The sequence below is a fragment of the Plasmodium berghei genome (assembly GCF_900002375.2).
Source record: "Plasmodium berghei ANKA genome assembly, chromosome: 9".
Lineage (NCBI taxonomy): Eukaryota > Apicomplexa > Aconoidasida > Haemosporida > Plasmodiidae > Plasmodium > Plasmodium berghei.
Window position 1 is genome coordinate 1,441,873 of NC_036167.2, and position 24,926 is coordinate 1,466,798.

At 21.8% G+C, this 24,926-nt stretch overlaps 7 protein-coding genes across 7 annotated transcripts; 1 reads left to right on the forward strand and 6 right to left on the reverse strand.

Annotated features, from left to right (window-relative positions):
- Window positions 1-26: 26 nt before the first annotated feature.
- On the reverse strand, window positions 27-3,059 carry PBANKA_0939700 (conserved protein, unknown function; the record flags this gene model as incomplete). The annotated part of the gene is made up of 8 exons (XM_034565010.1): window positions 27-1,146; window positions 1,308-1,384; window positions 1,520-1,582; window positions 1,723-1,863; window positions 1,968-2,023; window positions 2,116-2,214; window positions 2,411-2,744; window positions 2,973-3,059. The coding sequence occupies 8 exons, from the start codon at window positions 3,057-3,059 to the stop codon at window positions 27-29; spliced, it is 1,977 nt and encodes a 658-aa protein (XP_034421749.1).
- Window positions 3,060-4,064: 1,005 nt separating this feature from the next.
- PBANKA_0939800 (nucleic acid binding protein, putative) lies at window positions 4,065-6,710 on the reverse strand (the record flags this gene model as incomplete). Its single annotated transcript, XM_034565011.1, has 9 exons — window positions 4,065-4,124; window positions 4,222-4,334; window positions 4,418-4,495; window positions 4,586-4,654; window positions 4,747-4,863; window positions 4,958-5,425; window positions 5,551-5,641; window positions 5,751-5,936; window positions 6,081-6,710. The coding sequence occupies 9 exons, from the start codon at window positions 6,708-6,710 to the stop codon at window positions 4,065-4,067; spliced, it is 1,812 nt and encodes a 603-aa protein (XP_034421750.1).
- A 1,854-nt stretch (window positions 6,711-8,564) lies between these two features.
- On the reverse strand, window positions 8,565-9,468 carry PBANKA_0939900 (U6 snRNA-associated Sm-like protein LSm4, putative; the record flags this gene model as incomplete). Its single annotated transcript, XM_034565012.1, has 4 exons — window positions 8,565-8,704; window positions 8,792-9,002; window positions 9,146-9,187; window positions 9,463-9,468. The coding sequence occupies 4 exons, from the start codon at window positions 9,466-9,468 to the stop codon at window positions 8,565-8,567; spliced, it is 399 nt and encodes a 132-aa protein (XP_034421751.1).
- Window positions 9,469-10,945: 1,477 nt separating this feature from the next.
- PBANKA_0940000 (conserved Plasmodium protein, unknown function) lies at window positions 10,946-11,638 on the reverse strand (the record flags this gene model as incomplete). The annotated part of the gene is made up of 2 exons (XM_034565013.1): window positions 10,946-11,143; window positions 11,330-11,638. The coding sequence occupies 2 exons, from the start codon at window positions 11,636-11,638 to the stop codon at window positions 10,946-10,948; spliced, it is 507 nt and encodes a 168-aa protein (XP_034421752.1).
- A 529-nt stretch (window positions 11,639-12,167) lies between these two features.
- On the reverse strand, window positions 12,168-16,959 carry PBANKA_0940100 (protein kinase, putative; the record flags this gene model as incomplete). The annotated part of the gene is made up of 8 exons (XM_034565014.1): window positions 12,168-12,215; window positions 12,303-12,392; window positions 12,473-12,532; window positions 12,646-12,693; window positions 12,839-12,910; window positions 13,034-13,360; window positions 13,504-13,543; window positions 13,703-16,959. 8 exons carry the CDS (start codon window positions 16,957-16,959, stop codon window positions 12,168-12,170), a joined length of 3,942 nt encoding a protein of 1,313 aa, XP_034421753.1.
- A 935-nt stretch (window positions 16,960-17,894) lies between these two features.
- Window positions 17,895-20,636, forward strand: PBANKA_0940200 (DNA replication ATP-dependent helicase/nuclease DNA2, putative; the record flags this gene model as incomplete). Its single annotated transcript, XM_034565015.1, has 1 exon — window positions 17,895-20,636. One exon carries the CDS (start codon window positions 17,895-17,897, stop codon window positions 20,634-20,636), a length of 2,742 nt encoding a protein of 913 aa, XP_034421754.1.
- A 333-nt stretch (window positions 20,637-20,969) lies between these two features.
- Window positions 20,970-24,341, reverse strand: PBANKA_0940300 (DEAD/DEAH box helicase, putative; the record flags this gene model as incomplete). The annotated part of the gene is made up of 1 exon (XM_034565016.1): window positions 20,970-24,341. One exon carries the CDS (start codon window positions 24,339-24,341, stop codon window positions 20,970-20,972), a length of 3,372 nt encoding a protein of 1,123 aa, XP_034421755.1.
- Window positions 24,342-24,926: the final 585 nt, after the last annotated feature.

The following is a 24,926-nucleotide window of genomic DNA, read 5'->3' on the forward strand; positions in this document are numbered from 1 at the left end:
GAATGTAAAATATGTAGAAATATAATTCAAATATATATGTTAGAAAAATTATTATTCATTATTTGATCGGCACAATTTTGTGCTTTTGTAAGAGACATTTTGTTATCATCAAGAAACATAAAAATTTCTCTTTTCATTTCTCTTTTCCCAAATATCCATGGAGAATTCGCTTCCTTAAAAAAATATTTTTTAATTTTTAGATCATAATTAACATCATAAAATATTTTTTTATTTAATTCAGGGTTAAAGACAAGTTTTATTTTTTTTTTTTCACATTTTTTATTTTGTATACTATTATTATTTTGAGAATTTTCAGTTATTGTTTCATTAGTTTTCAGATTATTTGGGGTTTCTTCTTTTTCTATAATAGATATAAAATTATTTGTAACTGGCTGAGGATTTTTTTCTGTTTCTGTTTCGGCTTTTGTGGTTAAAATGTTGGGATTTTTTATTTTATTTTCTAAAAAATTTGTTGCTTTTTCCCAATTACTTTCAGATTTTTCAGACTTATTATTTTTATCCTGTTCAATTAGTCCATCTTTATCTTTGGCTGAATCCTTTGGCTTTGTTCCCGCTTCTGAGTTTTGATCTGCCTCGATTGTTTTCGCATTTTCACCAAGGCCGTTATAATTTTTGTCGTCACTATTTTGGGAACTATTTTGAGCAATGAATAATTCAGTTTCCTTGTTTTTGTTTTCTGTATCTGTCTCTTTTTCTATTTCCTCGCTTTTTGATTTTTTAATCTTATTTGATTTGAACTTATTTTGTTTCGTTTCAAATGTGTCAAATAAATGATGAATATGGGATACTAAAAGTAATTCTTCTGGAGTAAATTTTTTATTATTATTTGATGCTCTTACAGAATTGTTAATTTTATTGTAATAAAAATATTTAATAGCATCATCTCTATTAATATATTTTTTAAATTGTAATTGTAAGTGATCATTTAATCTATTTAAATTAAATATATTACTTTTATTTTCATTTTTCCATTTATTTTGTATATCTATTATAATATCAAAATCTTCATCCTTTATTGTACTACCTTTGATTAATAAAATTATTAATATCCCCTTAAATATAAATGCAACTAGTTTGTATTTTTTTTTTTTTGCTAATGTTATAACTGGCATAAATACGGACGATCTGCATTTGTATTGATTAGCATAAGTAAGAGCACATATATGTGTATATTAATTATTTCAAGTATTTTCAGAATAAATATATGTATTTGTTTTCATATATAAAATGGTATATGTTGGGTAGCAAACAAATTTATAAAAATTAACACTTTACTTTTTTCTTACTTTTTAATTCCTAGAAGAAATCCATTTTTATCTTCTACTGAGTTACATCGTCCAAAGCTTGATAAGCCCCCGTTTGTCTAGCATAAGCCCAAGAAAAAAAATATAAAAAATGTAATAAGAAAAATATAAAACTTTCAATTAATCCGGGAATATCAAGGTAAAAAATAAGAGAATAATAAGAATAAATAATTATACACAAAATTGCAAATTACGTTGGTAGCGGCAGATGATGCAATTTTTTTAAAGGGGGGTTGATTTAACTTTAAATTGTTGACCTTAAATAAATAAAAAAAAATTGTAAATAAAGAGAAAAACATAATTAATGCATATAATGTATATACTCATTTTTAATGTTTGTATGACAAAATATATTGGGTAGTTTCACACATATAAAATATATTTATATATATCTAACAATTCCATTATAGGAGACCAAATAGTTGTAAATAACTTTTATTTCTTCTAACGGTAAACTTGAATAAATAAAATATCCTTCATAAAATAAGGCTCCATGTTTTATTCGCTTATGCGTAAGTACTAGTGATGAAATTAAATTCTATAATAATGAGTGGTTGAAGAAAAAATATGTGCATATATATATGTATTCATGTGTGTGTGCATTTTTTTTTTATTGAGCAGCTAGCTAAAAACAAAATTTACCTGAACAGTAATGTAAATATGATTTTCAACAGGGAACATATAAAAACTTTGAAGTTCTAAAAAAATGGATTTAAAGAAACATATATAAAGTGTTATCATAGCTTTAGTTATATATATGATCGAATTAAAGCATGCAGAATTTTCTTACCATTGTATATACTCAATGTCTCATTGTTAATAGCGTTTATGTATGTAAAGACATAATCGTCTAAAATGTTTTGCAATATTTTTTTTTTATTTATATTTTCTGATAAACAAATCATGAAAAAAAGAAAAATATTAGCTTATATATTCTATGTTTGTATGAGTAACAAATTAGAAATGTTTATATTATTGTTGGGGAAAAGATATAGAATTGTACACCTCATATTTCACTCTTTAAATAATTTAAACAATTTGCATTATTTTGATATATATATATATATATATAATATATTTTTTACCCGAAGTTCTATATTTCTTGTATTTCAGAAAGCTACGTATATGACCATGTAGCAAAGTAAATATAGAAATGAAGTTTTTTAAAATGTGATGTAATAATTTACATACTAAATTTTCCATATTATTATTTTTACATGTATTTTTTGCAACTATGGTAATAAACACACGCTTATACCATTTTTCTATAACCATTAAATTTGTGGTAGTTACTATATGATCTAAATGAGATTTGCTGAACTGTTTTATAAATACTGATATTCCTTCCATTGCACTAGCATGTGCTACTTTTGACATATCATGTGTTTCGTTAGGATAGTAGTATAGCACCTTTTCTGCCTATCATATGTATTAAGTAAAAAACCGGATGGATACGTGGAGGCATATCGCAGTCACTTCTCATTTTGTAAATGAGTATGTGAATTTAAGAACTCTCTTTAAATATATATATTGGATAATTATTTTCATTATTTTTTTTTAATAAATGAATAAAATATCCTTAGTGCAGGATATTTATATACATACATGTGTATATTTATCGACAAGTATTTTATGTGCGTTTTGTACCTGTAGTTCCTCATCAGTAACTGTTTTATCAATTTTCTCTATATCTTCGTCATATATAAATAGGGCTTCAATTTTAGTTTTATCCATTTTGGAGGATGTTTTTATGGAAATAAAAAAACAATAGTCGATGATATAATACTATTATACAACTCTATTCCTATTTTGCATTAAAACAGCAAGCTTGTATATTCATTACTATTAAGATATATTATATATACCACCTTAAATTTAATGTTTATTTTATGACTAATTTTATTATATTACCCATTGAATAGTAGTATTTATATTATTAAGAAATGGCGTATTTATTTGGCTTATAGTAAAAAAAAAGGCCTATTTCTATTTTATATATACATATATATAGTTTAATACCCTAAAAATATCACCATATTTTGGTATTTAATATAAGGGTGTGAAGACTCAAAGGTATACACTTTTTTTTTTGTAAATGATTTTAATTTTGAAAAATGTTGGTTTGAGGGCGGTAGTTCTATAATGATAAAATTAATTTTTGTGCCAAGAATGTGGAAAAGTATACACAAAGATATACACATAAAATATGTTAAAATTGGAAAACAATGTGAAATTATAATAAGTAAAAAAACAAGAAAAATACAAATAAAAAAGTGATAAATTAGAATCAATAAAAAAAGTTAAAATAAAAAAAATAGTTTTTCGAATTTTTCGAATTCAATAAAAAAATATTTTAAACATAAAAAATATTTTATATTATCATGATAACGTAAATAGAAATTTTGCATAGAGCAAATGTAAAAAAAACGGAAAATATGAGAAATATATGTAGCTAAAATAAATGAAATAAAATTTTGAGCATATAATAAATGCATATTCATAGAGATACCGATTTTATATATCATTTATACATATAGAAGCTGTATATGATATGAATTATAGAGCCCATAAATGTGTTAAAATAAATGGTAACAAATTATACTATATTAATTATAGATTTATAAAATAAAATAAAATATAATAAAAACAAAAAAGAATAAAAATGGTATGAAAAAAGGTTAAATAAAAACTGTGTTTTTGCTTCAAATATTTGAAAAGAGTTTTAATTATATATAAACTTCAAGAGTAACATACATTTTTTTTGCTTTTTGTTTCGGGATCTGCTAGATCTACAACTACCTATTTTAAATAAAAAAGTAAATAACGATAATATATTGATAATCTATGAAATAGAAAAAATCTTCGAACAATACAAAAAAAGATAAATTATATTTACTTCTTTTCCGTCAATTATATGTTTATAATTTTTATTTGACAATATCTTCTTAACACATTCACTGTCAAGGAATGTAACGAAAGCTATCCCCCGTGGCTTGTTCGTGCATATGTCTAAAAAATAATATATCAATGAATGAAATAATAATATACATACAAAATGGGACTGTATTATTATTATTTTTTTTGCAAATAACCATTTGGCATATATATATCTATGATCTCTCCATAGCTTTCGAAATAATTTCGAAGGGTTTCTATAGTAGTTACACTATCTGAAGATAAAGCAAAAAAAAATGTGGAGATATAAGGAAGGATAATCATATATATATGTGCATGTATATATAATATTTTTATTTGCTTACTTAATTTTGTGACAAATAACTTATATTCCCGCTTGTTCCATTCGTCGACACCATGCAATTTGCGAATAACTATAGATAGTCAAAAATAAAAATATGAAGAAATTACAAAATAGTCAAGATAATAATAAAAATGAGCAAAAGATAATTTATTGTTTACTTACATGATGAGTGATTATTTCTGTAGCTTCTATATGTGGTCATATTAGTAGGATATGTTAATTTACTTTGTTCAAACATTGTATTTTGGTTAGTCATTTTGTTTTTCAAAATAGCGACGCCTAATAAAAATATATGTAATTATCAAAACCAATAAAAAAATATATATTATTATAGTTTTACAACTTTTTATTATTACATTTTTTTCATCTTTACCTTGATTTATATATTGAGGATTGGAAAAATCGTAGGGATGTTCCATATTTTTAGAATTATAAATATTTTCATTATGTAAATATGAATTATTCCAATTACAGTGTTGTGTAAAATTCCAGTAATAATCGGGAGTAGTACAATCTGTGAAATTTGAATATGATAATTGATTTAAATACTTTGGATCAGCATTATATCCAAATGGTAGAAAATATGGAAATGGAATGTTGTTTTTGAAAATATATTTATGATTTAATAAATCAATTGATGTATTATCATTATTATTAGGGTATATATTATAATAATTGCTCATGAAAAAATCATTTCGCATATTTTGTGAAATATCTCTTGTGTTAATATTATTTTGTATATTTAGATATGGATTAAAATTTGTATTATTATTTTGAATTTTTTTTGTATATTTTTTTTCATTTTTTGAACCCTTCGACAAATAGTGATCATATGGAAGATCTAAGGGGCATATATTTTGAGAGAAAAAAAAAAAAAAAAATTTTAACTTAGAAATAAGAGGATGTAGAAATGGAGGAAAAAATAACTATATATATATAGATTGCTTGTGAATATTCATGTCTTACAAAAAAGATGCTTAGATTTTGAATTCCTCATTGATGCAACATCAACAACTATTTCTTTCCCACAAATGATGTGCAGTTTTTCACTGAGCGCCTAAGCAATGCACACATATGTATATATATATATTTCTGTTTTTATGGAAAAAGTCATAGGAAATATAAAATAATGTAAAAAAATATGAATAATGAGGAGTGCAACTTACTTTGTCCATAGAAATTTGATTCTCAAACGAAACAAATCCGAATCCCTTATTTTTATTGTTTGATAGGTTTTTTGAGATATATATATCTATAATTTTACCATATTTTGAAAAATATTTTTCAAGATCTTTTTTGTTTACTTCAAACGGCAATCTCGTTACGAATATTCTGGGGTATTCTTTCAGAGCCTTCATAAAAAAATATTCATAAAAAAATATTCATAAAAAAATACTCATAAAAATATTCATAAAATAAAGTGATAAACAAATGTGGAACATTAATATTAATTTGTGAGATATGTAATTTTAATAAGACAGTGTGTTATTATATACCTCCTTTACTAAAATTGCTTTATTTTCGATAACTTCTGTTTTTATATTTTCATTAAAATTGTCATATTTTGTATCTGATATAGTGGTATTATTAGTTTTATTTATATCGTATACAAAATCAGAGTTATTTTGAATATTTGAATCGTTTAATATGGGTCTTATTTCATTGTTGAAATTTTTTTTAATTTTTTTATTTTCTTTATTTTGTTTTAAGGGATTATTTTTTCTTTTAATCCTGTTATCTAATTCATTTTTATATTTACTTAAATTGTTTATGTTATTAATATCGCTTTTTTCCATTTCTAAATGTGTACTTTCTATTTCTTGGTTATTGATTAAAATTTTATTATTTTCGGAAGTTTTATAGCATGTTGTTAATTCATTTGTGTATTCTAGATTATAACTTTTAGCACACACATCGATGTTTCCATTTATTCCTGAACAATAAGTTTCCTTATTTTGTTCACTAATAAATGAATTGATATTTTTATTATTATTGTCAATCTCCGAATTTTCACTTCTTTTTTTTTTTTTTAAAAAATCATTATGCATTTCATCTTCTCTGCCCTTATTAAAACTGATATTGTTTTCCTCTATATTTTTACAATTTGACATAGCCATATTTGTCATTCAGTTGATGAAACATGTATATAAATATGTATATGTTTAATTGTATATATATATATATATATATTGTTATCTATCCATACATGTACATTGTTAATTGTAAATTTATTTTGAAAAAAATATTTATAAGAGTAAAGAAAAAGCTTAATTCATTGTTACATTGCTTCATGAATTTGCTAGTTTATTATTTATGTATGCTATTATTAATATATATGACTCTATATTTCATTTACTAATAACCATATAGTGACTTGGGCTTTATAATGTACATATCACACTAAACAAAAAAATGCAAATAATTTTTGTATTATTATATATAGGGCTATCCATGGATTCCTAATGGTTTTTATTTTGCTATATTGTTAATATATATATATATATATATATATATATATACGTTTTTTTTTGTGAATAAGAATACACCATAAAACCATTATACTCGTATTTCCGTCATTTTTATTAAATTGACATTTTTATTTTACTATTTCAATGTTTATTATTTTTTTCAAAATCACCATTATTTATTTATTTATTTTTGATACTTTCTTTTCACAGTAATAGTTACTATTTTATTAATTTTTTCTCAATCCTTAATTACACCTTTTGTGTAAATTAGCACTTTGAGCGTTAAGTTTTTCACATAATTGGCAAAACAAATAAACAAAAAATTAATAAAAATGAGTAAAAATTAATAAAAATGAGTAAAAATTAATAAAAATGAGTAAAAGTTAATAAAAATAAGTAAAAATTAGTAAAAATTAATAAAAATAAATAAGTATGATTTTGTTATTTTGTTCAATTTTTTGTTACAAATATTGATTTGGGAAAGGAAAAAAGAAATATTCATTTAGCTATATATATTTAAGACACAATATAAAGCTTATATCAAAATATATATATGTTCATTTAACAAAGATTATGTTATTTTTTGGCTATCTTAATTATTCTAATTTATTATTTTTATTCTTAAATTCTTTGAAATAAATTCAAAATTATGATCATTTTTTCAGTTTAATTATTATATATTTGGGGGCACTTACCAAAGTCTCTATCCCCCTCAAGGAATATCATATTCTATAAACAAATATATAGTCTAAAAACAAAACTATCATTTATATATATGAATAATATTAATGAAATAGTTTTGAAAATAAAAAAGAAATACCTTCAAAATACACTTAATAAAAGTTTATAACAAAGGTGAATCTCATTTGTCTACAATATCATTATATATATATATTCCTTTACAATTCATACATACATATATATTATATATTTTTATTATGCAAAGATGCAAAAAATATACTATAAGCCTCGAATTGTACAAACGCATTATAAGTATACTCTTGTTTTTTTTTTGTTACAATATAAATTCCAATAAAATGAAAGGTTTATTTATTCAAATTAAAATGTGTATTTTTAATGATATTTATTAAATAAGATATAATAGTTTTTATTATTTAAAAGTAAATAGAATATTGAAGAAAATTATATATAAGGATAATCATAATGTAGTGCCAAATTAACCAATATAGAATTAATATCAATATATATACAAATAAATATATTTATAATATATATATATATATATAGATATTTTTATGCATTATTTTGCATTATTTACAGCAACAATAATTAGCAAATGGTGTTAAATACATAACCGCGCATTTTAATAAATATATATGGTGTTATAGGAAACAATAAAAAAATATATAAAATTAAAAAAAAAAATTTAAGTTTATCGATACACGCATTTATAATTTAATATATACTAATAATAATATATATAGAAGATTCCACATATATACACTTCGGTACAACAATTTATATATATATATACATGAACAAATCTTAATTTTAATGTCCCCCTCGCCCAGTTGTTCTTATATTTCCAGCTTTTCCACCTCTTTTGTCTGTTCCCCTACCAAACCCTCGGCCTCTATTGCGTCCACTTCCCCTTACGCCACCTCGACCTCTTCCGGCATTTCTCGATTTTTCTATAAATACAAAAAAAAAAATATAAATAATAAAATAATGCTTTAAAAACTTTTTATTTTATTCAGATATTAATTATTTGTTATTACGCTCAGCCGTTTCCTCAATGGCGTTTTCTATAGCTTGATCTTGTACTCGAATATATTTCACACTACTCCCTCTAACATAACACTCAGATATTTTCCAAAATTTATCTCCATCTTTTGATGTGCATATTATATTTTTCATATGTAAATTCATAAATCGATCACAAAATACTAAAAATCCACTATAAGTTTCTCCATTCTTTAGCTCAACCATCTGAACAAGTCATAATATTTATAACAAAAATAATAAAATGGCTAATTGACTATTAAGATAATAGCATATTCAAAGAAATGTAAATAATGCTAGGCAATTAAAAAATCAATGTTGTGATAATTTGTTTTATTCTTATATATTACCACTGGTTGATTTTGAGAGCATTTTAACAAAGTTAAAGGAAACTAAGGGAAAAAAAAATGAAAAAAAAAAAAAAATTATTGAGAAATGACAATTAATGGGATATTATTAATCATATAAATACTATGGACGTATTGGGCCTTTTTCTTTTCCTTTTTTTATATAGAGCAATAATATATTATAATTATCTTAAAAAATGCAACACTACTGCGTAATTCTCATAATTTTTATTAAATAAGTATTTTTCATTTTATATGTCATATTATTTTCTTGATATATAGTATATGCAAATATTTCCATAAAGCATGCAAGTTCTTACCACCATAGTCCTTATTTTTAATATTAATTGCTTTGAAATATTTTCTGTAATAAAAAAGAAAACAAGGAAAAATTATTATTAAATAATGAAATGCCAACATATATTATTTTAGTGGTAACATATAATAAAGCATATGAATATATTTTTGATGTCAATAAGAATCATTATATTAACATAAGTATATAAGGCATAGAATAATAAAAAAAATCGAACAAATATAATTATACATGTTTTCAATATATTTTTTTTCGTGATAATGTCTAATATTTGAATAGTTGCATATAGATATACTAACTGAAGTTGATATATTATAATATGTCTATAATAATATGTATAAAGTATGTTCTTACTTTTTTAACAATATGTTACGCATTTAATATTATACAACTACAAACAGTTGCCAATGTGTAAAATTTGTCAATTAAAAGCTTTTAATAATTAATATAGTACATATACAAAACATAAATAAAATATGAGCATATAAAAATGTGTATTACAAATTTTAACTTTTTTTAAATTTGTATTTAAGCTACTTTTTCACACTCTTAACACCAAAAGATGTTGAATATAAAATAATACAATTAAATTTATAAATGAACTAACTATTTATGCTTTAATTACATTCTGTATATGTAAATTTTGTTGTTAGCTATTAAAATTGTATAAAATAAATAAAAAAAAGGATAAAGGAAAGATAAAAATGGTAGTACGAGAAAAATTATACATATATATAATACAGGTTGAATAATATATATGTATATATAAAATCTAAATATAAAAAAAAATAAAATATATTAAAAAATAATTTGAAATTAAAATACATAGAAACATTTAGCTACAGTTTATAGACCATGAAAAGAAAGAAATATGACATCCTTTTTTACTATATAATTAAACATATTAAGGTACATAATAAATAATATATATACGCGTGTATATTTTAAATGCCTTCTTTTCATATAACTTTTATTTTCCTTATATAAAAAAAATAAATAATAAAATAAATAAATTAGGAATAAAATAAATTAAATATTTTATTTGTTTGGAGAACAAATTCATTGTTTGCCTTAGTTAAATAACATTTAATCATGTACATATATTGTATATAATTTTTTTTTACTATATATTTTGATTTATTGTAACAATTTTACAAATTAAGAATATAAAATAATAATCGTGAAAAAGTAAAATAAAGATATGATGGATAAGGTGTTTTCTTTTAACAATTTGCTTCATATATTTTTATATATGTATAAAGCAATAATTTTTGGCTATACATTGAAATGTGTTAATAAGTGTAGTATTACAGGGATCATTTAAGGATATATGTATTTATTAAGCTAACTTATAATTTAAAAGATTATATTACAATTAAGCAAAATTTTTAATATAAAAAATATGGCATGATATATAAAATAAATGAATAAACTGATAGACGAAGAACAAATAAAATTAAATAAATCGAAAAAATAAAATACTAATATTAAAGTATTGACTTTAAAACTTTTCTAAGTTTTTCGTTAGTTTCTTCTTTATTGGCATATATTTTAGATTTAGTTTTGTTTAGAATTTCAATTGATTGAGCATTTAATTCTTTCCACTCCCTATCTTCTAATGTCTCTAATTCCTTTTTTTCAGATTCATAAACATTTATGATGTTTTCTGTTTCCTTATAGAAGTCCTTTAAAAGTTAAAAAATACAAAAAAAGTAAAAAATAGAAAGGGTTTATCTTAAAATACAAATATATAAACATATTTGTGTATAAATTATATATAAGGAAATGTATATAAATGCACATTATATATAATGAATTGAAGATTTTATATAGTTAAATAAATATATTCTAAAATGTTTAAAATAAATAACCTTAATTTTATTTTTGTAATTGTTTGCTACTTCAGCTAATTCGGTTTTCAATTTTTGATATATTCTATGTTTTTCTTTAATATTTTTTTCCTGTTTTAAAATATTTTCACGATATTTATTTAATTTTTCCTCTGCTGTATTTTTTATAGCATTTTTTTCATGATTAACAGTGTTAATTAAACAATTTTTTGTATCTTTGACTAAATAATCTATTTCATGTTCAAATTTTCTTTTTGACTCATTAGTTATTTTTTTTATTTGTTGTATCATTTGAAGAACATCATCATCATTTTCATAAAAGTTAGACATTTTTTCTTAAAAATAGCTAAAGAAAATAATATTTTTATAAATATATAATTATGTATTTTTTTTTTTAAATATTTTATATAAGAAAAATATCCATATATATTGTATACATATTTTCCCTTTTTTTTTCATATGTTGTATATTCGTTGTGTTTGGAGAAAAAAAAATTTTAAAAAAAAAAATTTAAGCTTAATATTAAGCTTATTATATATTTTCGTATATAATAACATTAAATATAAGTATACTAATTAAAGAGGTACACACGAAACAGAAATATATATGTTATTGTAATTAAGTGTATTTACACAAAAATTAGGAAAAATGAAGAATATTGCTATATAATAAGGGATGAATTATTAATTTCAAAATGTCAAAAAAATCAAATAAAATTAACACAAAAAAAAATGGGCATATAACACTTAACATACAAATATAATGAAAAAAAAAGCAAATTCCAATGTGATATTTGTATATAAATTGATAATTTAGTTTTTTTAGTAAAATTTATTTAACTTTTGTTATAACATATTTACTATCCATCCATAAAAGACATTAAAGCGTCCTCTTCCTTAGGGTTAATCTGAAAAGAGAGGATATATGAGTTGAGCAAATGAAAAAAATGAAAAAGTGAAAATATGAGGAAACTATGTTTGTTTATAAACTATACCTGTTCGTATATCATTGAAATTTCAATTAAAATTCTATCAAATGTAGGTCTTTTATATTTGTTCCTATTAATACAACTCTTTATTAAATTCTAAAAAGAAAAAAAAAAATGCAACATTTTTGGGGATAAATGAATGTGGCTTATTTTATATTGATATTTTTTTATAATACTTTAATAAAAGGTGGAATATTTTGAAAGGGTAATGATTCTTTGGCATATCCAACTGAAGCCTATAATGAAATAATAATAAATCGATGTTATGCATAAATATGAAATGTATATAAATTTTTATTTATATTTTTCATAAAGATTGACACGCATATTAATAGACATATGCTTATACCAAAAGATGAGATTTAAAACGATAATTAAAAGGAACACTATTTGTCATCTGAAAGAAAAAAATAAAAATATTTTTTGGAATTATATTTGCTAATTACAGATTTATGTAACATGATATGACTTGTTTCATTTATTCATTTTTTTTATGTTTTTTTATTTTGTTTATATTTAATTGATATCCAATTTAGCCTTACAAGTTCCCATAGTATAATACCATAAGCATATACGTCTGAATATAAACTTGGACTTTGTTTCCCCTTTAATATCTATAAATTAAATAAATATGTTATGAATAAGTTAATCCTATAGTAAATAAATAAGAGGTAGGGTATATACTCTGAATTTATTCATATATGTAATATATTTATGCATTTGTTTTTTTTGTTTACTTCAGGGGATGTCCAAAAAAAAACAGAGGAATTATGGGTATTTGAAGATACATTAATTTCTCGTGTATTATATTTATAAATATGATTTTTGGAACTAAATACATGGAGCATATCCTCTGAACCCTTATTCACAATTTTTATTTTTTTGATTTTATTTTTGAAGTGCTTATTATTAAATTTGATTACATTATTTGGAAAAACTATATAAGAATAATCAATATTTATGTCGAGACATTGTTCTATTTCTTTAATTCCAAAATCCGATATTTTTGCATTTAGAGATCCGTCAAGTAAAATATTAGTCGGTTTGAGGTTTATCCATCGTACCTGATTGTATTAATAAGGTTATATACACATGTGGAAATAAATGCAAAAAAAATGTATAGAGTTTTATATAATTTTAGGATGCATGTATGCACATTAAATGTTTATGCAATAAAGTGGAATAGTTAGATACGCAAATATAATACCTTTTGTTTTTCCAAATAAGAGCAAGCTAGGGTAATGTCCCTGATGAAAATGAAAAGAATGTAATGATGAATGTGCATTTTATAGGAAATAATAGTAATTTATTATCATTATTATGATCACTATTATTATTATTATCATTATTATTATCACTATTATTATTATTTTTATTATTTTTTTTATTTATTTTTTTTTTTTTACATGATGATTTTCATTATTTGATGATCAGACAATTTGTTTTTTCTGCTGTCACATTTTTTCGATTTAAAATAGGAATGTGTTTTTAGATAACTAAATAAAATTTTTTTTTTTTTTTTTTTTTTTTCTAAATAAAAATTAAAATCTTCTTGAAGTGGTGGAAAGGCATATGGACGATTTATTTTGATTTTAGCTTTAAAGTTTAATTTTTTATTTATTTTTTTTTGGGATATTTTATTTTTTAATAAATTTTGTGACTCATTTGTGAAGATTGTTCGATCACTGTTTTTATGTTCGTGTGATATAGATATATTGTTTTTCTTTTTTCTAAATAAATAATAATAATTACCACACAATATATTATTTTTATTTCTGAACATGGAATGTATTTTATTTATATATCGGTTCTTGTTAAAATTTATATTTTTTAGTTTTGTATTATTCATATTAGATGAACTAGTGTCTAAAGATTTGATTGACGTTGATGAAGAATAAATCTGTTCATCTTTTAAATTATTTTTTTCGGTTATTTTATTTTTTGCATTATTTTTGCATTTTATTTCTAAAAGTTTGTTTCTTAAAATATTCCTCGAATCAAAATTAATTTTTTCATTATCATCATTTGAAATATATTTTCTATCACTAGACATTGTATTATTTTGTTGTTGAAAATTTTGATTTATGAATTTTTTTTGATAATATTTTAAAAGTTTGCTTACATAAATATGTTTATATTTTACACAATGCAAATAAGAAAATAGACATAAATTTTTTATATATTCATATATTATAAAAACAAAAGGATAGCTAATTGAAACACCCATTATTAATGCTATATTAGTATGCCTTAAAATATATAACTTATATAAAACTTTATGAAATTTTGTAAAATTTTTTATATTTCCAACTAAAACTTTTATAGCGACATCTTTACCCATATATCTACCTCTAAATACTCTACTTTTCATTTTTTGGGGTTTTGTCTTTTTTCTTTCATTTTTACAATCACTATAATTAAAATATTTTCTATTTTTATTTTGTTGGAATTTAGAATGATTTGATGCATATGAGCAATTTCTAATACCAGGGTTTATTATTCTATTTTTAATAATTTCACAATTTTTGTAAAAGTTAAAACTATCACAAAAATCTAATTCATTGTTTGGATTCAAATCATTTTCTACATCTCTAACATAATAATTTCTTATTTGATACAAAAATGTTAAATTTTCTGGAGGTATTATAAAGCTATATATATATGAAAATGCCAAACTGCTATTGATGTATATATTATTGCTATATTTTACTATTTTGTTATTATTGTGAAAGTTGGCAAACTCGCTATGTTCGGAGCAAAACGAAGATGTTTCTGACGATGTTTCTGACGATTTTTCTGATGAACTTTCTGAGTCTATCGAACAGGGTGATTTTGGTAGTTCATCTTGTAATTTTGTTGGGTTTGAATCGTTTAATAAGTTAGTTTCATTTTTAGAATTTATAATAGGAGAAAGATTCGGGTTGTTTTCCTCCTTTTCTTTATTTGGCTTAATAGGTTCGGGCTCCAATTTGTCGTGAAATAGCATTTTCGAGGATAAACCAGAATGTATATTTGCAAAGGATGATTCTGAAGAGGTAGATAATATTTGTGTGACGGATTCATTACTTGATTGTGATTCATTAGATGCGTTATTTAATTTTTTTAACATAGATATATTTTTTTGAATATGATTAATATATTTATTTTTTAATTTTTTTTTTTTTTTTCCTGTAATTTGGTCATTAGTATTTAATTCCTTTCCTTTTTCGATATTCATAGGAACATTATTTTCATCAATAGGAATTTTAAATTCATCTTTACTTTTATTCCATATTGAATTTATTACTAAATTTTGTAGATTTCTGATATTTGTATTTCCTTTGAAAAATCCATTTTTTATTTTATCTGAAAACGATTTATCGTCATCATTTTTTTGGTCTATCATTGATTTAATTTGATTCATTATTATTTTTTGATTATTTTTCTGAAAGTCTTCTGCTTGGCTACTTGTTGTCGCTGTGTATTCACCGTCTTTGTTTTCTCTCATTTTTTTTTTTTTCATTTTTTTTTTTAGGTAAATTTCATATTCTTCTAAGTTCAACGTATTAGAAAACCTTGTGTTGTAAGCCGTAACGCGCAGGTTTTTTATAAGTTGTAAAAATTTGATAGCTTGCCCATATGATAATATTCCAAGTTTATTTCTTATAAAATATAAGTTTAAGTTATTTAATCTTTGGCCATTAATATTATTTTTATAAACGCTTAAAGCCCATTTCATAGGAACATTACACAAACTAAGCCACTGTGCTACTTGTTCTTTATTCCACAGCTCATAATTTTCAATTTTTAAATCTGTATTATTGTTTATTATATTTTTTAGCCTTAGCATAATACTTTCGTCAGATATGTCTTTTATTTTGTTATTTTCAAAGTTAGTTGATGAATTACTGTATTCACTATGGTTCATATAATTTTCCTTCGATTTTTTAAGTTCGTCTTCTTGTTTATTTATTTGTTTTTCTTTTTTTTCAAAATGTGAAATATAATCTGATCCAATTGATTTAGAAGTAGATTCACATGATGAGCAAAATATGGAATCATTTAAAGAGTTCATTTCATCAAATGTTTTTTTTTTTTTATATTTTAACATATTGTTTTGAGATTGCTCTAGGTTTATTTTCTTTGAAAAATTATCTACTTTATCAGTATCATCATTTTCATTGTACTTATTATTAGGTATATCAATAATTTCTTCTTTTTTATTAACAATTGATTTTTCTTGGCAATTTTGAATTATCATAATATTGTCTTTTTCAAAATTTATCGATCGATTTTGTATTTCACTGTCTTCTAGTATTCCATCGTTTTTTTTTTTTTTTTTTTTTTTCTTATTTGATATATACTCATAAACCTTGCAATGATCAATTAAACCATTTTTATAATAAAATAAATAAACAATATCACTGTCAAATTGTTTAACTTTAACTTTATTTGAAATATGATCATATTTCCATTTTGAAATGTATTTTGTTAAATTTTTATCGATATATATTCCTTTACCATGTTTTTTACCATTTATAAAATGCCCAAAAAATGAATTTCCATTTTCATATAACATTAATCCCCTACCATGTGGCAAATTATCTACATTCAAATCCCCAGCATAATAATATTTTTCAAATTTTATGTAATTTTTTGTTTGAATAGAATTTATATTTCCCATTATATATTTCTACAAATATAATTTAGTATATAACATGATTTTAAATAATTTAAGAGTAAAAAATTAACAAAAATATAAACTTTGCTCAAAATCAAATAAAAACATCCTAATTAAAAAATTTGATAATTGAAAATCAAACTAAACACATTTATTCATACATACAATATAATATTTATGATTATATTATAAAGTAAATACATTTTTATAATTTATATATTTTGCACATTTATTATTATTTCGAATATTATGTAGTTATTTAAATTTATATTTTTGAATATCAATCATGAAAATTAGGCAATATTATTTCCTTCCGATGTTACTATTTTAATCCTACTATTTATTTGTTTATTTTCAATTCTATTTAATTCTCCTTAATATCTTTTGCATTATTCTGAGTACCAAGTTGCAGAAATCTTGTTCACAAACATATTTATGCATAAATATAGATAATATATGTGCATAGTTTTGATTGATATTTCCCTTTGTGTATATAATAGCTACTTTTGTTTTATATTTTATTAAATTTCATTTTAATTTTTTTTTTTTTTTTGGCTATTTTATTTTTTCTATTTCTATCTCTCGGTTTGAGATGAACATACCGACGTTTTAAAATTGAAATAACGAAATAGTGGTGGAAAATATAAAAATAATAAAAAAAAAAAATATATAATAAAATAATCAAGGGTAAAATATGTTTCCCTTTTTGATACATACGCTTCCGCCGATTTTTTGACAGACTTATCTCAAAATGGAAAGGGTTTGGAGTTGTGAACAAATATATTAATATTTTTCGTGCATTTTTTTTTCTATAACAATTTTACTTTATCCAATCATTTATATTTTTCATTTTTTTAGAATACTTTCACAGTTTTTATTTGTGTGTTTTGAAATAAAGGCTATTTTGTGATTAAAAAAAAAATAATAATAGACTTACAATGGGGGAATTGAATAAAACAAAGATTTTGGATTATTTTGAAAAGTTAATTAAATTGGAAAATATTTATGAAAATAAAGAAATCGAACTATGTTATGAACATTTAAATAAAGAAGAATTAGTTGAAAAAGGAATTTTATTAAATAATTTGACGATTAAAGATGTTACAAAACATTATGGAGGGAATAATAATTCTTATATTTTAAAATTAGTAAAAAAAAAAAAAAATATGGACACTAATGATTTAAGTGATGATGAAAATTTAGAAAATTTTAATCATAATTTATTTAGTAAAGGAAGTGTAATACATTTTTCAAAAAAAAGAAAAAAATATAAAATTGATAATGATAAAAATGTGAGTAATAGTTTAACAATGAGTGATAATATAGGTATATATACATGTACAGTTAATAAAATAAAAAAAAATAAAATAAATATTTTAATAAATAATATAGATATGTTATGTAAAGAACTTAATATTTCAAATCCTTATATGCTATCTGAAAAATCATATTTTGATATTTGTTTAATTAATAGTGAAATATCCACAAATAGACAAATTCAAGCTATTCAATTGATCAAAAAATCGTTGGAAAATCCAACTGACATATTAAAAATTCTCTTTTTAGATCAAATACCGACTCAAAACCTTTTTCTAAAAAAAATTTTGCCTCTTTTTTCTGAACAAAACCAAGATGAAATTAATCAGACAAATTCCAACTCATTGACTAATCACGAATCAGGTATAAATATATCAGATTATATTTACAAATGTAATAAAATAAATTGGGGAAATCAAAACTTAAATTGGAGCCAAAAAAAAGCAGTATATCATTGTCTATATTCTGATAATATTTTTTGTGTACATGGGCCACCTGGAACTGGGAAAACAACCGTTTTATGTGAAATTATATTTCAATTAATAAAAAATAAAAATTGTAAAATTTTAGTAACTGGGCCTAGTAATGTATCAGTGGATAATATACTAGAAAAATGTGTAAATATGAATATAAAAAATGTTTTTCGTATAGGGTTAAAAAGTAAAATAAAAAAAATATTGTGGAAGTATAGTTATGATGAAAAAATAAAAGAATGTGATAGTTATAAAATGTGCGCAGATATAGATAATGATATTGAAAAATTAAAATCTGAAATTTTAAAATTAAAAAAAAAAAAAAAAAATGAAAAAGGAAATTTTGATAAAAGAAGTATAATGAACTTAAAATATGAAATAAAAATATTAAATAAAAGTAAAAAAAAAAAAAAAAATATATTCTTTAAAGAGTTAATAGAAAAAAACAATGTTGTATTTTCAACATGTTCTAGTAGTTCTAATTATGAATTAAATAAGTTTGTCAAAATGTCAAATTTTTTATTTGATGTTGTATGTATAGATGAATGCTGTCAATGTACTGAGCCCTTGTGTTATATACCAATTTCTTTGGCAAAAAAAAATGTCTTTTTATTTGGAGATCATAAGCAATTATCTCCATTAATTAAATATAACAAAAACAATAATAAATTAAATATTACAATGTTTGAACGTTTGGTAAATAAATATAAAGAAAATATATCATTTTTGCTAAATATACAATATAGGATGAATCATAACATTTTAATTTGGTCAAACAAAATTTTTTATGAAAATAAGTTAAATTCACACAAATCATGCAAAAATATAAAAGTTGATGATATTGTAGGAAATAAGAGTAACGAATTGAAAAATGGTGAATATGAACAAGGGGTAAAAAACAAAAAAAATCAAAAAAACAAAAAAAAAGGAAAAAATTTTAATTCTATTGATAATAAAAAGGAAGCTAATTCATGTAATGAACAAAATGAAATAAATTCAGAACAAGTTGAAATAAAAAAATATAAATATTATCCTATTACTTGGATAGAGACAGATGGTTTTGATGAATTTTTAGATGATACAAAAAATGAAGACATGATAAATTTTGAAATGAAAGAAAAGAAAAGTCACCAAATAAAAAGTATCGATAATGATGAATCCAGCAAAAAAAAAAATGATAAAACAATTATGAAGAATTATAATAGCAAACGAGGGATAGGAAACGGGGATGAATCAAAAAAAAGAGAAGATAATTTAGAGGGAATAAAAATAAAAATACAGATTGGAAATAATGATCAATATAATGTTATTGATAAAGATAGTGAAGAAGATAAATTATGCAAATTAAACGATGAAGAATTAAATAATATTGTAAAAATAAATATTGATGAAATTATAAATTTAAGTAATAAATCTAGAGGTAATATTGGAGAAGCTTATTTTATTTATAAATTAATCGAATTTATGATTAAAATAGATAAAATAGATGCAAATGATATATGCATTATAACACCGTATTCTAAACAAATGAATATTTTAAGGAGTATGCTTCATGATAATTTTTTTAATAATAAAAATTATATTAACGAATATAAAAAAATAGAAATATCTACAGTTGATTCATTTCAGGGAAGAGAAAAAGAAATTGTTATTTTTTCATTAGTTTGTTCAAATTATTTTAAAAATATAGGATTTCTAAAAGACTATAGAAGATTAAATGTAGCAATTACTAGAGCTAAAAGGCATATAGTTATTGTTGGGAATTCAAACACTATTTCCAATGATGATGTTTTAAATGAATTATATGAAACTGTTTTAAATTATGGGAAAGTATATCTTGTCAATGAACTAATAGATGTAGAATCGATGATCTATTCCTGTACATTCTAATATGCATCTTAAAAAAATTTTTTTTTTAAGTGGTTATATTATGCATGCTTTTAACACAAAAACATATTTTAAAACAAGAATTGTATGGTAGAGCGAAAGTGGAAAACAGCAAAATGGAAAACAACAAAATGGAAAACAACAAAATGGAAAACAACAAAATGGAAAACAACAAAATGGAAAACAACAAAATGGAAAACAACAAAATGGAAAACAACAAAATGGAAAACAACAAAATGGAAAACAACAAAATGGAAAACAACAAAATGGAAAACAACAAAATGGAAAAAAGCAAAATAAATGGGGGCTAAAGATGCGCCAAAATGAGGTTCCAATTTAAAATAACAAATCATCGTCATTGTTATTACTTTCGAAATTGTTCAAAATAAGTTTTCCTCTTTTTACCTGGCCAATCAAATGACACTCTTTATTTTTAAATCGTTCAATCACATATTTTTGATGATCAAATTGAACATTGTCCCATGACGGAAGTTTAATATTTTTTTCCTCAGAATATTTGTTACTAAAATTATGGGTTTCTTTATATGATCGTTTGACATCACATACTATGTTTTGATAGATATTGTACTTTGAGTTAGCATAATTTTTTTCTAAACATTCCTCGTCACTTTCGTCATCACTTTTGTATTCATCTTGATTTAAAGAGAACATTGTAAAAGGGGCCTGAACCTGTGGATTTTTCGAGTCAATAGAATACGCCGATGTTGTAGTATCTATTGTAGAAGAATTTGAATAATTTTCATTTTGATGAAAATAATCGTTTTTTTCACACTTAGAAATGTGGCTTTGTTGGTTTTGTCGATTTTGCTGGTTTGGTGGTGAAAGTATTGCTGAGTTTTTGCTTTCTTTATCCTTTTCATTAGAAATAATTTGAAGCATTTGATTAAGTTTCGCGTCATTAATGTCTAGTTCAATATTTTGAATTGAATCAACATCTATGTATTTTTTGTTTTCATTTGTTTTAGGGTCTTTTCTTTTATTTTTCATTTTAAAAGATTTTTTTCTAGAAAATAATGATAACAAACTTATATTATTATTGTCAAATTTTTTGATTGAATTAGCTAATTGTGTATTTGTGGAAGAAATAAAATTAGTCACAAAAAATAGCCTACGGTGAGATGAAATAATGTTAATTTTTTCTGATTTAAAATTTTGAATATCAGAATTTAAACGATTTATTTTGCTAAGTCTATGAAGATATGTAATGACGTCACTTGGAAAATGAAAGTTAATTATATGGTCAACATTTTTTGTGTCAATACCTCTACTTAACAAATCAGTAGTTATTAAAATTCCAATGTTTGCATTTGAAAAATTATGTAAACTTTGTATTCTAGAATTTAAAGATAAATTTTTATGAAAATTATATACAGGCCAATTATGTTTTTTTAAAAAATTATATATTTTAAAACAATCTTTTACATTATTTACAAATACAATTGTTTTATAAATTGGAAATTTATATATTAACTCAAATTTATTGTTTAATATTTTAGATTTTTTATTATAATCGTTATCAAAATTTTTGAAATCATTTTCCCCTTCATTTTGTTTTTTTCCACTCGAATATTTTATACCATCATATAATTTGATATGTTCCATTGTTAACTCATGATATTTTTTTAAAATATAAATTAAAATGTCAAGTCTATGTTCAAAAGAATAATTTTCGAGTTGATTTATTTTATTTGATAAAGATAAATCTTGTAAATTTTCTTCGATTTTATTATTTTTATATTGTGTATTGAATAAATATAAATTAATTATTTTTTCTTTATTTAATTCTATCCATTGTGTTTGTATATTTTTAGGAATTTTATAATTCAAACAACTTATTATATCAACCAAGTTGCTAAATCGTTCATTTAACATACTTCCAACTGTAGTATGGCCAACAGATGGTAAAGTAGATGATATAAAAATGAGTTGAATAAAAGATTTTTCATTATTTTTAAAATTGTTATTTTGATTTGGATCAATGTCGGTATGAATATTTAGTTCATTTTTTTTGTCTTTAGAATTATTTAATAAAATATTATCTATTTCTTTGTTTATATTTTCAATATTTTTTTCACTTATATTTATATGTGGGTTATATATTTCTGGTCTTTTTTTTATAATTTGAAAAATATTCATCATTGTATTTCTATAAGCATTATTTTGGAAAAGCATATCTACTTCATCAAAAATTATAATTGATGGAATTATAGCTTCATTTGAATTTTTTTCAAATCCAATATTTTTATATGAATTAAGAAATATGTCTGGTGTTGTTATTAAAATATCTGCAACTAACCACATTATTTCTTTATTACATAAAACTGGATTGTTAAGATAATTTATGTTTTCAACTTGTAAATTAGCAACATCAAATTGGGTATAATCATTATTATTATGTTTGGGCTCTGATGTATCATAATTTCTTTTTTCCTTTTCGCTAGTTTTTTCTATATCTACGAATGGAACATCGTTTAATGTTTGAATATTAATTCTATTTAATATATCAATTTTTTTTATAAAATTAATAATTTGAGTAATGTTGTCTTTATTTATTGTTATTATGATTACAGTTTTATTCATTTGTAATGGATTTTGAATTAAATATCTATAAGTTTGTTCATATATATTTATATTATTTGGAGAATTTTTTTTTTTTTCGAATTTTCCATTTTTTAGAATATTATTTAGTATTTGTAACTCACTTTTATTTTTTTCAAGACTATTTAAATTGCTTAAATTGATATTATTGATTTTTATAATTTCAATTAATTTGTTCATAATACTAATATTATTTAAATCTACATTTTGGCAATTTATTTGATTCGAAATAGATTCGCTTTTTTTGGAATGTCTACCACGTTTTGTGGAATATTTATAATTATCGTTATCATTTTTATTTAGTAAGTCCTTTTCAAAATTTTTTGGAAGTAAATTAAAATTGTCATTTTCTTTTTTATTCATTTTTTTATGTACTTCAATAGTATTGTCTTCCAAAATGGCATTATTTTTATAATGAGAGTATTTAAGCAAATATTTTCCCATTTCCTCATATATATTGGGTTTATTATTTGACTTATAATTTTGGGAAATTGAACTATTTTCAGTATTGTCGTAATAGTCTAAAATAATTTTTTCTAAATAATCATGAATAAAATAAATATTGTTTAAAATTGGCAAAATATAAGCTAACGTTTTCCCTGATCCATCAGGATAATTTAAAAGGACATCTTTCCCTTGTTGGATAGTAAGCAAGGTATTAATTTGCATATCATTAAGTTTTGTAATATTTAATTTTTTTAAACCTAATAATAACATTTTATGGATATTTAATTCGCTTATATATGAATAATTTTGTTTACAATTTTGATTAATATTATGTGGATTACTCCCAATTTCATAATAATTATATTTTTTATATAATTTCTTTGTCATTTCTTTATATATATTTTGTTCACTTTTTTGTTTTTCTTCTTCATTTACTTTATATTCATTATTTTGTTTAGAATCCACCTTGTTTAAGTCTTCACTATTTGTATTATTCCACACATTTTTATTATCTTTGTTTAGAATCATATTTGATTGTCTATAGGTTCGAACATATTTATTCTGCTTCGAATACAAAATATAGTTGACTAGGCGTTTCAACATAATGTTTTGTTTCCATAATGTTATTAGTTTTTCTTTCATTTTTCAACTTTTTATTCGTTTCCTATTTGGCAATTTCAAAGGTAGACTTCATGTTCAAAATTTTACATCAAATAAATGGGAATATAAATATGTATATATACACATTAATTTGTTTGTAATACTAAAATGTTGATAAATGTTGTAGATACAATAACACAAATATTATATTTTGTGGGTTTTTTTTGAAAAAAATGGAGAAACAAGTCAATAAATTTCTCTAATATTTTCAAATTCCATAAATATGCATTTTTTGAAAAATATAATTTATATTTTATGGAATTGCATACATATATAGCCTTTTTTTCTCATTTCTATAAATGTATCTATATTTAAAAAAAAAAATTTTTTTTCATCTTTATTTATTTTTATTAATTCCTTTACAATGTTTAGTGAACAAATGTGGAGTAATTATTTTTTTTCAGTTTATCTCGATTATATAAATATATATATAATATACATATTTCAAATACCACAATATAACACCATGCACCCATGTAGATACGAATGTATAATTGCATATAGTAAGATTATGCATATATGTATTATATGTTTGATATATATATTTATTTTTTATTTTTAATTAAG